At 41.1% G+C, this 12,691-nt stretch overlaps 1 protein-coding gene across 1 annotated transcript; it reads left to right on the top strand.

Annotated features, from left to right (window-relative positions):
- The first annotated feature begins 2,627 nt into the window (after window positions 1-2,627).
- sat2a.1 (spermidine/spermine N1-acetyltransferase family member 2a, tandem duplicate 1) lies at window positions 2,628-12,414 on the top strand. The gene is made up of 6 exons (XM_063469929.1): window positions 2,628-3,013; window positions 3,310-3,361; window positions 6,676-6,759; window positions 7,930-8,031; window positions 8,118-8,158; window positions 8,329-12,414. Exons 1-6 carry the CDS (start codon window positions 2,951-2,953, stop codon window positions 8,494-8,496), a joined length of 510 nt encoding a protein of 169 aa, XP_063325999.1. The 5' UTR covers window positions 2,628-2,950; the 3' UTR covers window positions 8,497-12,414.
- The last annotated feature ends 277 nt before the right edge of the window (window positions 12,415-12,691 follow it).

Here is a 12,691-nt window from a genome sequence, read left to right as displayed (position 1 = left end):
CAGCTCTGAAGTATAATAAATGCACATACTTAGTGTTTGTATCACTGTGAATAATAAGGCTGTTAAATTCCAGTAAAATATCACTCAGAGGGGCTTCAGCAGACTTTGCCCACTGGCTGTGGGTATGCATTTGCTGACATGGCTGCTGAAACTCATCGTTTAGCAGCTGGTGTCAGAGAGTGATCTAACCCATGTGGTATTTTCCCTGAACCACTTCTGTTTTTATGAGCGAATGCCATTGTGAGTTTGACGAAGGGGGATGCTTGAATCGGGGGGAAATGCATTTCACAGCTTTCCACAGGGAGCTCTGATTCAATTCTGTCAGCATTTAACAAAAACATTCATTTCGTGTAGTGAAACAAAGTCAGTACAAAAGCAGAGAAAGAACATAACAATGAAATGGTCCCCTGTGAGAACGCACTTGGTGAAAGTGGGAAGGAAGAACATTTAACAGGAAGAAACCTCCAGAGGAGCCATGCTCAGGGAGGGGGGCAGCCATCTGATTGGTGATTGAAGGGAAAGGGAAGGGGGGGGGGGGAAGTAGCATAGAGAGACCATGAAGCACACACAGGAGAGAGTAGACAAACGTTAATAACATGCAGCAGAGGCATAAAAATGCAAAGCCCTAACTGTTATCAAAATAAAAGTTTTAAGCCAAATCTTAAACAACAGAAGGTGTCTGTAAGCTCAATTCAACCTGAGAGCCGGTAACACAGGAGAGGAGCCTGACAGCTGAAGACTCGCCTCTCTTTGTACTTTTTACTTTTCAGGAAGCAACTCTTAAACCAATTATTGTCTTAATTGCAGCATGACGATCCTTAATCTACTCCAGACTTTCATAACACTTCCACTGACATGTCGAAGGCGTTTTCAGTTCCTCTAACTCTGCTCTCTCTCTTTTTTGTAGGGAACTTTATGCTGTTTCTCAACCTTCATCCTGTGAGAACCAGCATAAAGTCATGAGATCATCATTATTTCTGGAGCTGTAGTTCACAGTTTGATTACATGTCCGCACTCTGCATCATCACATCTGAGCCTAATTTAACGCCGTCTGCCCGCTTCTGTGAATTTTTTTTAGCTGATTTTTAAAAAATAAAAATCTCATAAGTTTTGTAGACTATGATTTAAAAAAATAAAACGAACCCTCCATCCACACGCTGTCACCCACGCAGAGGCCGCTGTTATGTATCAGCAGTGGGTGTTGAACCACGCAGACTCGCTGCCTGCTGCTTTAATGCGTCTGTGGATGAATTTAGTGTACTTTAGTTTGATTCTGTGAAACTAGAGGAGTCACTGTGACTGCACTGAGAAGAGCAGCACCCACAGAGATGGAGCTACAAGCCAAACTCCAAAGCCTCGTTTTGCCCCCTAGAGGCTAAACAGAAAAAAATTTACTTGCTGATATTTCCGTTGTTCGAGATGGAGCTAAAATTATCCTGTTGGTCCTAATGACCCTGAACATGTAAACTTTGATAAGTTGAAAGTTTTTGCCTTGATTCGTTGTAGAGGAAAGGCTGGGTTAGCAGCCAAGGAAAACAGGTAATTGTCCTGGAGCCCAAAACTCTCTGAGCTCCCCCAGGATCAATGTTTACTTTGCAGCAATTACCTTTTTTAAATCTATATTTTCAGCTTTGATTGATTGATTGATTGATTATACTTTATTCATCCCGAGGGAAATTGGGTTAAGGCTGCCAGCCGTGCCAGCGCCGTCTTACCCATCCGACCATACATACATTACACAAACATCACATGGGGAAGACAAGTCAGAGGGGTATAACAATGGAAAATGCACAACATGAGGAAAGATAAGGAGAAAAAAATAACTCCCCCCAGACTGAGCTCCAACAGGGAGATCAGTTTGAGAACAGAAAAAAAAAAACCACCTCTGCACATAGCACATGAAAAAACTCTTAATACACCAAAGAAACACATGACAAGCAACAGGGATGAGTAAAGGGTGAGAGACAGCCAATGTAGACAGTACATCCGGGCCTGCAGCCTATGCGCTGGTCTCCTTGATCCACCGTCAGCATCGGAGGGGAATAAGCGTCGAAGGCATTTGGAGGGGGGGGGAGAATGAGTGTATGTCTGCATGTGTATATGTGTATATGTGTGTGTGTGTGTGTGTGTGTGTCCAGAGTTCAGCTGAGACAGTGTCCTTCGCCCTGCCAGGCTAAGTAAACAGTCTTCCAGCCAACCCAGGTGGCCTTGCGTAGGATAGGAAGAACAGTCAAAGCACAGTAAATGAGACATTGAGTCTCAAAGGAACTACCTGTACCTGTAAGGTTCAATAAAAAATAAAAATAAATATTGTTCCTACATTATAATCAACCCAGTGCTTTTTGGCCACTTAAACCATCTGTATTTACCTGCCTTCTTGGAAGATCTCTTTATAAAAAGACACTTTTAATATCGATAAGACTTTTTAGCTGAATAAATAAACATGATTGGAGCTATTGTGTTGTTTGTGGCTCAAAATGATTTGATATGATTGACACGTTTCACAGATTATAGGTCCGAAAGTCATTTACAACAGTTTAAATACGGCAAAACACTTCAAGGGGAACCGGTGTATGCTTTTTACGCTGGGGCCCCCTAGAGGATCACTCTGGCCCCTGCAGGAGGCAGAGGAACACCAATAAAGCGAAAAGGATGCTGCTCTTGAAAGCATCCGGAAGCAATCTCTTAAACGACTGCAGCTAAAGCCTGTTAATGGACGTCCTCTAATCCTCGGGTGCACTTTCCAGTCCGCAAGAGGAGCTGACTCACCCCCCTGTCACCTCCTACCTGGAGGAGGGCGCTCTTTATTCAGTTTCCATCCTCCGTGGAGAGGCTGTGGCGTGCTGGTCCAGGCTAGACGAAGAGCTGGGTACTTCTCCAAGTGCTCATCATCCGTGCTCCGACAGGCCGGAGCAGCACTGTGAGCATCACCGCATCACATCCACTCGACATGGACTTCTCCATCCGCGCGGCCAACCTGGACGACTGCAAGGACATCGCGCGGATGATCATGGTGAGCGGACACGTGCACGTGCGCGCGTGCGGTCCAGCTGTGTGTATGACTCGGAAGACATTAAGTAGCCTGTAGTGGCTTACGTCAGCAGGGCTTTTCATAAACACGGTGTTGCTGTTATTATTAGATTAGTGAGATATTATCGGATGAACTGTGCTTGTCCTGCTCGTTAGTTTCAGTGCAAACAGGCTAATAAACTGCCTGTAAATGACATGTTTACTGCCAGCTGAGCAACACTGATGTCTGGGATGTCCTAATAAATGATGGCAGCTGATGCTATTTTTGTTTATGTCCAGGAACTGGCAGAGTATGAGAAACTGGCAGAGCATGTGAAAGTGACCCAGAAAGGTAATGTATGTAGCGATGTCTCAAGTTTCTGCCTTGATTTTATCCGTTACTATTATTATTAACACTTTATAATAACCACATACTATTAATCGCTCCTTTATAAACTTGGATATAAATGTTTAGTCTTGCTTTATAGGCACATATATAACATTTTTAATCACAAATAAATTATTACATCAAATAAAACCATGTTGTTTGTTTTGGTATCATTTAGAAAGTCTGGGTAAATAATTAATTAAAGTTTTTAAAAGCAGCTTTATACACATACAGATTATGACATGCGCCAGTTGTTTGTGAGTGTGTTAATTGAGCTTTTATAACTACTTATGTCAAATTTTAATTCATGTTTAATTCAGGCAGTTAGTTGTTACTAGTTCAGTATTTTGTGTCACCACATCTATTGTGAGGACCATCTATACTTTACAAAGGATTTATAAATGCCTGAAAAGGGGAACTTCAAGACTCAGTCTTTGGGAACTTTACAACACAAAAAGTCAAAACAACTTTTTATTCAAAAATGGGGTGACTGTGGCTCAAGAAGCAGAGTAGGTCACCTACTAATCGTAAGGTTGGTGGTTCAATCCCCATCTGCTCCAGTCTGCATGCCAATCAGTTGCTCTCTGATGCAGTGTGAATGTTGCAGAAAGCACTGCTTGTATGAATGGGTGAATGAGGCAAGTTGTAAAAAAGCGCTTTGAGTGTTCAGTTAGAATAGAAGTAAGAACCAGTCCATTTACCAACATTGCTCATTTAATATTTGCAGAACAGCAAAATGTAAGTTGGACCACAGTCTGAGATTGTAGAAGAGAGAAAGAGACTTACTGAGAAGCGAGAGCCACAGGGTATTTTAAACTAAATATATTGAAGCTTCTTTTCATTTAAAACCAACATCAATAAGGTTATCACAAAGCAATAGTGAATATATCACAGAGCATCACAAACAAGTTTAAACACCATAAACAAAGTATCCATCATATTAATGTGTCAGAGTCTCCGGGCCATGGGCTCAGGGCTTTGTGTTCCTCTAAAGGTTTTTGTGTCTGTATTTAGTCTGGCTCCTTTTGTACATTACTGTGATTAGTAGTCTTCCTTGAGTATTTCATTATATCCTTTGTAGTTTGTTTATATTTTAGTTGTCTTCTGGGCTTTGCATTATTGAGTTATCATCATTTGTGGTCCCTGTCTGTTCTCCAGTCATGTCTCGATGTCTGTCTACACTATGTTTGTGCGCCGTCTCTGCGGTTTTCTAGTCTCCCTGTTAGTTGCCTCAAATGAGTCTTGTCTCCTTAGTCGGTTATGTCTCTGTGTTTGTTTGCTTTTCCTGCGGCAAGTTATTATGCCTTGAGTCTGGGTTTCTGTCTCTGTGTTTATGTTTCCTGTCTTATTTTGTCAGTCTCTGATCCTGTGTGCGTTATGTTCAGTTTCACTTCCTTTGGTTCTTTAGATGGATTCTGTGCAGCTGTGTTCCACAGGTGTATCCACTCCATCACTCTGCCCTTTGTCACCTTGTCCCTCATTCCCTCTTGCTGTATGTCCTGTACGTTCAATGTCTTCTGTGTAGTTTCCTAGTTAGTAAACTAGCATCCTAGTATCTGCTTAGTTTAAGTTCTTTTGTATTTTTGATCCCTGTAAATCCAGCAATAAACCTAAATGTTGAGTTCAGTGTCACTTCTGAGTCCTGCATTATTGAGTCCTAATCTTGCCAGCTACACAGCAACATATGACATAATTTGAGAATGCAGGAAAATGTCTTCTGTCTTTTAGAATTACTTCTGTTCATTCCTTGGGTTCAACTTTCCTCTCGTTTGCAGTTAGTTGTTGTCAGTTAGCTATCTTTAGTCAGTCCTGAATTAAATACATAAGTTGTCAGCTGCCGAGCCTGTAGAGGTCTGTGTTCTCCCTTGGCTATAGCCCCCGAGATGAGCACTGATCACAACCAAACCAAACCAGTCACACTGAACAATGTTACAGGCAGAATAACATTCTCCTCAGCTTCACCAGACTCTTTCACATCTGTCACATGTGCTCAGGGTGAACCTGCTCTCATCTGTGAAAAGCACAAGGTGCGAGTGGTGGACCTGGTATTCTATGGCAAATGCCAAATAGAGGCGGTCGAACCCTCAAGCCTTCCTTGTGAAGTCTGTTTCTGATTGTTTGGTGAGAAACATTCACATCGGTGACCTGCTAAAGGTCATTGTGCTGCTCTGGCATCCTGTTCCATTCTGCACAAAGGAGCAGTTCCCGGTCCTACTGATGGGTTAAGGGCCTTCTATGGCCCTCTTTAGCTCTGCTAGAATAACTGCCTGTCTCTTGGAGTCCATGCTCTTGAGACTGTGTTGGGAGACACAGCAAACCTTCTGGCAATGGCATATATTAATGTGCCACCCCGGAGGAGTTGGGACTACTTGTGCCACCTTTGTAGGGATCAGGTATCGCCTCATGCTACCTGTAGTGACACTGACCCAAACCAAAAACTAGTGAAAAAATAGTCAGGAAAACATGAGGAGGGAAAAATATCAGTGGTCTCCAGCTGTCAAACCATTCCTGCTTTTTTGGTTAATTGATTGGTTAATCAAATCTCTCAACTCTCTCCGATTGGTTACAAACTTTGACTCTCATTTCTCGCTCTCTTCAAATAGAGGTTCAAAGTTTATTCTTGACCTTATAAAAGTTAGTTGGATATATCGCACAGCATAACAGTTTGATAAAATCAATGATATTATTTATTTAAAAAATAGTAAATCTCCTTCTGCAGCTGTAAAGTAAACAGTGTAACAAAAAAGCCAACAAAAAAAACATTTTGATTAATGCATATTTCAGCTGCTTCAGGGGAACTCAGTTGTGGATGTGAAAACTACTAAAGGAAGTGCAATGAGAATAAATACACAGAGTATGTAATGTGGATTTTATCCACAGCTGGAGTTTCTGTCAGGAGCTGATGGGAGTGCACGTCCAGATGAAAAACTCTTCTAACCAAAAAATAAAGTTTCTGTATCAAATATAGTTTGGTGTTCAGTTATATTTATGTAAGCCTAGTAGATTTTATCACATTATAATAAAGTATTTGTCTGTGAGCCGTTTGTTTCTACCACCAGGCAACAGTTTTTCCCAGGAAGCTTCATTCTAAAATTAGGAATTTATGGACCTTTGAGAAAAACCATTGCACTGTTTTTTCCAACAAAAGGTCAAGAACTGGTTTTAAAGCTCTCTCTTTGCTAAGATTACATTTTGATAAAAAGCCTCAAACTGTTAAATGTAAACTGAATTTCCCCTTGTGAAAACACCGTGTAACAGTATCTATAATTTCTTTTCAGACTTGGAGCAGGATGGCTTTTCCAAGAACCCGTTCTTTCATGGGATCATCGCTGAGGTGCCAGAACAGCACAAAACCAAAGAAGGTGATCATGTTACGCCCAGTTTTCACACACACTGTTGTGATCTACTGTCTAACAGCTGTAACCCGGTTACTGACACAAACTTAAAACTGATGGGTGACAAACCTCTAACAGTAACAGAAACTTACCAACGGAGAGAGCGAGCAGGAGAAACAAAAGGAAAACTCAGGACTAAACTGTAGAGGTATATCAAGTAAAACCAAAAGGTCAAAAACTAAGCTAACTGTAGACTCAATAGCAAGACTTCAGCACTATAAGATACAAAAAGCTAAACAAATTTAACATTTTATATATTTTTGTATAATTACTTGTGTCGCACTAACTGGAAAACGGTAGCTACACTTAACACAAACACTAATTGCTATATAGCGTCCATTTACATCATCCTGCATATTTATTACTTATGTTACCTAATGTAACAGCACACAGCACATGTACCCTCCCTCCTTAAACACTTCTTACATAACAAAGTTGAAGTGCTTTTCCTAAGAATGCAGTAATTAGACCATTAATATACGCTCTGCTGCCCAGCTGTGCTTTTTCCTTCCATGACACGGGTCTTTTTCCACACAGTCACCGCTGTCAACTATCTGAAGGCTTCAACTATCAGAGGCTATACTGAGAAGTAACTACTTATGTCTCGGGCCTCATTAAAGTTGTGCTCCGCTCTCATCAGTGCTGCTTTGAGCTGCTGAAAAAACTCAATAAATCCATGAACTGTCCAGAGCCAATCAGCAGAGACATTAGCAGCCAAACAGTTTTGGACTCAGTATCATCAGATTCATCGAGTCATTAGAAACATGACTCCAGATGTTCTGCTGCCTCTAAGGAACCAAAAACAAAAAAGAGAAGTAATAGTGGTTAAAATGACCTAACCAGCCTCACCACTGGGAAATGTGAGGTTTCATTTATAAAGATTGTTGCACATTAACTGTGAGCAGCACCACAACTCATATCACTTTTTTCACTAATGTGAGGGAAGTTATACATATTTATGTGTTTACAGTGTAAAGTAAAGCATTATGCTGTTAATAATCATTGTGCTAAATGTTCAGAGTCATTCACTCAGTGGGAAGGAGCATCAAAACGAATACACAAATTTCATGAATACTGATTTTAGCTTCTTCTAAATAACGGTTATTTTTACGTGCTCAAACTGTTTTCTTCTTTCAGGGCACACAAAGATCGGCTATGCACTTTACTTCTATTCCTACAGCTCCTGGTCAGGCAGAGCCATTTATATGGAGGACTTGTATGTGATGCCTGAGTTCAGAGGTACAGACTCTGAGAAGATGTCTCATCATCACTGTGTCCCTATATTGGCAGGAAATCTCAAGTAATGCACATGATCTGTTTTTCAGGGAAAGGTGTTGGTAAAGCACTAATGAGCAAGGTGGCACAGGTGAGTGAAACATGAATAATGTAGAAGATAAACCTTGAGCATTTTCCTGTTTTCAATATTTGCAGGAAAATATGCTGAACAGTGTCTCAGAGGCAGCATACAGAAACAGCTTCCATGCTACATCTACAGCAGTCATTCCTGTCTTCCTTCTTGTTTTTGCTCTCCTGTAGCTGGCTCTGGCTGCTGGTTGCCACCAGCTCAACTTCACCGTCCTGGACTGGAACAAACCATCGATGGACTTTTACCTCAGCCAGGGCTGCTTCGATATCACTGACACCATGGGCTACCACTGCATGCGCTGCGAGGGGGAGGCACTGGAGCACCTGGCTCAACCTTAACCCAACCCTCATGACCTTTCGTGACCTTTGCAGCCATGAGGTCAGCCCACACACTGCAGGGATGGAGCACCACTCAATGGCTCTTTCCAAAACTTGACAAGCTGATTTTTATTGACTGTTTGCTAATCCCTGCCTTCCTTAACTACAACATTCTAACTTTAAAGCCATTTAGCAATGTGTTGCATATCAACTATGACATTTATCACCATTTTTATGCAGCAAATGTCACCTACATGTTGGTAACTAGCCTTTACTTTACGGATCACTTAAAGTTGGTAGAAACACACCCCTACCACAGTATAATATTTAAGAGATATAACTTTTAAAATACCTGTCGTTTTAATGGAGAGAGACAGAATACATATGACATAAAAGTTCTAAACTGAGTTGCATATTTTCATTGACTGAAATAAGTATCTGATCCCCTACAACCCAGTCAGAATTCTGGCTCCCACAGATTGGCTGTTTGACTATGTGGCACACGGATTACAGTCAACCAATGAATCAATGATTCCACATTTCAGTCTCTCCACCACCATGGACAAGAACAAAGATCTGTCAAAGGATGTCAGGAACAAGATTGTAGACTTGCACAGGAATGGGATGGGCTACAGGACCATCACAAATACAAGAAATACAGTATAAAAGAGCCATCAGTCAGCCTCAGCCTGGATCTCCATGCAAGGTCTTGCCTCATGAGGTGAGGATAATCATGAGACAGGTGGTAGACCAGTGCACTATTAAAGATCTGAAGGCAGTTGGGACCACAGTCACCAAAAACACCATTGCTAACACACTACTCTCTAATTGATTGAAATCTTGCAACACTTGTAAGGTTCTTCTGCTCAAGAAGGCCTGACTTAAGTTTGTCAGCTGAATGATTCAGTGAAACCAAATTTGTATCTTTGGCATCAACTCAACCTGCCATGTTTGGAGGAAGAGAAATGTTGAGTATGACCCAAACACCACCATCCCCACAGTCAAGCACGGAGGTGGAAACATGCTACAGCTAAAGGTACAGGACCACTTCACTGTACTGAGGGGCCATGAAATCTTGGACAAGAACTTTGTTCCCTGAGTCAGAACACTGAAATGAGTCATGGATGGGTCTTCCAGCAAAAAACACAAAAAACCCACCAAGATAAAAAGGAGTGACCTCGACCAGTGTTTCCCAACCTTTTGGAGCCACAGCACATATTTCACATTAGAAAAAGCACACGGAACACCACCAAACAAAAATGTCACAAAGAGCATATTGATCATTTTCCCCTGTGCACCAAGTATAGTGGAATTGGCTTGTTTGTCCCCAGTATACCTCTTTTTTTCTTTTGACCACTGCAAGGGCCTTCATCTGGGTCGGAATCTTCTCCAGGACCCAGATCAAATTGACTACTTTTTCTTTTCAGATATTTATCTATTGCTATTGTGCACTGCGTGGTCTCACAGCATGACTATTACGTAATTTCTTCTTCGTCTTCTTCTGTTTTACTGGCAGTTGGCAACCCATTTAATTAGAGCAGGTAGTTGTACTGCCCTCTAGTGGAAGAGAATGTAATTGTTCTGCCTGTTACTCAGGCTGATTGCTTAGAGTACTAATCAGGTGGAACCAGATAATTTTCCACGGCACGCATACCTATGTGCCGCGGCACAGTGGTTGGGAAACACCGGCCTAGACAATTTTCAAGCAGCAGATAAGAAAAGCATTTAGAGAGTTTCCGTGGAGAGGAGTGGGCCAAAATCTCTCCTGAGATGTGGGCAAACCTGGTGACCAACTACAAGAAACATCTTACCACTTATTTCACTCAGTGACATGCAAATACATTTATAAATATTTAATCTGCTGGATGTTTGGGTGATATTTTGTCTCTCTCCATTAAAATGAAACTACCATCAAAGAGACTATTAATTTCTTTGGAAGGGAGCAAACTTACAATTCAGCAGGGGATCAAATAGAATAATAGAACAATAATAATAGAATAATGACACGATGCCTGAATTTCACTATAAACTTGTGAAATGTGAGGCTCTCTGATCTTCTCCGGTACCTGTTGATGAGCACTGGAACAACTCTGTCTCTGCACTGTGGAGAAACTGGACAATCACTATGCCGGGCAGGGATTTTGCAAATGGTCATTTACTTTTATGTTGAAAAGAATATGCAGTGTCAAGTGTTGGAATGGGGAAGAAATGTGTGCAATACATTTAAAAAGTACAATGCAGAGACACTGAAGCTGTTTTGTGTTTTCCTCGTGTGACGTGTTAAGAATTCTGTGATAAATGATGAAACATTTAGACAACAGGGTGTGATACATGTGTATGTAGTGACATTTTTAGACAACTTGTGACCTAAGGTATAAGATGTGATCTGAATTTTGTTGGGGTTTTTTTGCACAAAGATCCTCAAAAATCTTATGCATTGCAACACTAAGAGATATGTTCAGTGTACGACTGTTTTAAAAGTTTTTTGTATCTTATCCCTTTAAATTTACTCTAACGACAGCAACCAAAGAGTCAGTCACCTCTGCCTCTCGTCTTCCAGATGAGGAGCGCTGCTGTTGTGAAGCACAGCGTTGGTATTTGCACTGTTTTCTTCTTTTTTTCTAGCTGTTTATGTGTATTGAGGTCTTGTGATGAGAGTGTGCGCTAAAGGAATCAGCTGGACTCAGACTAAAACCTCCATCTTTGCAGCCAGACGTGTGGGACTGGTTTCAAAGACCTGGACGAAGCCTCGAGTCAAACAAAAACAATCCATCTGGTCGAATTTGAAAACTAAGAGAAAATCTTGGACTGGGCTCAGTGCACGTCTTTGAACCTGTCTCGCTAAAATGAAAGCGGCGTAATTCTGGTCTGCACTTCTGTTTTATATTCAGTCTCAATTTTTTTTTCTCAGAGAGGGCTTCTTTCCAGCAGTTTAATGAAAACAGGCTGAGCTGGGGGTTATATTTGGTTTGTTTTCTTTCTTTCTAAACAAGTAGAAACCGCTGACCATTCTTTGTTACTTTTTGCAATTTGCATTTACAAAGTAATTCACTCTGGAATGCACGGTATTTTATTTTATTTATTTAGTTAGCTATCCATCTTTGGGACATCGAAATATTGCATGTCTAATGTGCAAAATCTGCAGCCTAGCTCAGTTTTGCAAAGTAAATCTTTGTGCTGCTACAAAGTGCATTTCCACAAAAATCCACGCCGAGTCCAAGGGATCACGAGGGGATCATTATGTCTTATCTGCAGCTTCCCATCAGAATTTCAGACCAAGCGCTATAAATTATTCAGTCTCGAACTGTTTTCCCAACATGGATTTCCCAAAGCACTTCAAAATCAAAGTTCAGCCCTTGTTCCTGTCAGTCACGACTGCAGTAAATCTCAGAAGAGACGCTTTGTGCATAAAACAGAGAGCAGCGACTCACCAGTTTAATATTTTTTAAGATGTTTCCTCAGTTTTTAGTGTGTTGAATGTGTGTGTGAGTACAACACTGTGTAATAGCAGAGGGGCAACCATGACGCATTCTCATTTCCACAGCTGTGCGGCCGTGTTATCCAGTGTACCATAAGAGCTCGTATTCAGTGTTCCCGGTGAGGTCGGTGTCTTTAATGTCCTCATATTTCCGATGTCGTCTGTGAAATTACCGAAAATAAAAGTTGTGTGGAAGGCTTTTCGGGGCATTTTCGACTTCATCCGCTGAGTTTTTAAAAAAGAGCTTCATGAGGTGCATAAATTCCCTCGGCTCACAGAGGAGCAGTAAATTCCTCAGCTGAAGTCAAAACACTGAAAAGAAAATCACCAAAAATGGATCCATAAGTTTTTCACCTGATATTTGAAGCCATGAAATTGCCACAAAAGGTAGATGCTTGAATTTTGGGTCATTTGCTGTGTGTAAAAACAAACAATGAATAAAACACTCAACATGTATGAGAGTCGGTGGTTTCATGTTGTGACTGTCTTGAAAACCAGAAACTGTCCACCTGTTTGTTGGTTCATTGATTAGAGTTATAAAATCTGTCCGAATTCAAGGTGACATGAATGTGTAGCTGCGCATTTCTTCTTTAGTCTGTTTGTCTTTCTTTTATTAACATCAGACATATAGATTTAATATTACTACAGAGTAGATGAGTTGATGAGTAGATGAGAAAACTTTAATGCAGTTCAATTTGGCCAATAGGGGGCGTACTGACATCACCCATTTTTTAAAAT

Source organism: Pelmatolapia mariae, linkage group LG3_W, assembly GCF_036321145.2.
Source record: "Pelmatolapia mariae isolate MD_Pm_ZW linkage group LG3_W, Pm_UMD_F_2, whole genome shotgun sequence".
NCBI lineage: Eukaryota > Metazoa > Chordata > Actinopteri > Cichliformes > Cichlidae > Pelmatolapia > Pelmatolapia mariae.
This window is presented reverse-complemented; position numbering and strand designations above follow the sequence as displayed.

Coding starts and splice junctions, on each gene's coding strand:
- sat2a.1 (XM_063469929.1), top strand. CDS start 2,951: ATGGACTTCTCCATCCGCGCGGCCAACCTGGACGACTGCAAGGACATC. Junction 3,362..6,675: donor TGTGAAAGTGACCCAGAAAG/GTAATGTATGTA, acceptor ATTTCTTTTCAG/ACTTGGAGCAGGATGGCTTT. Junction 8,159..8,328: donor TAATGAGCAAGGTGGCACAG/GTGAGTGAAACA, acceptor GCTCTCCTGTAG/CTGGCTCTGGCTGCTGGTTG.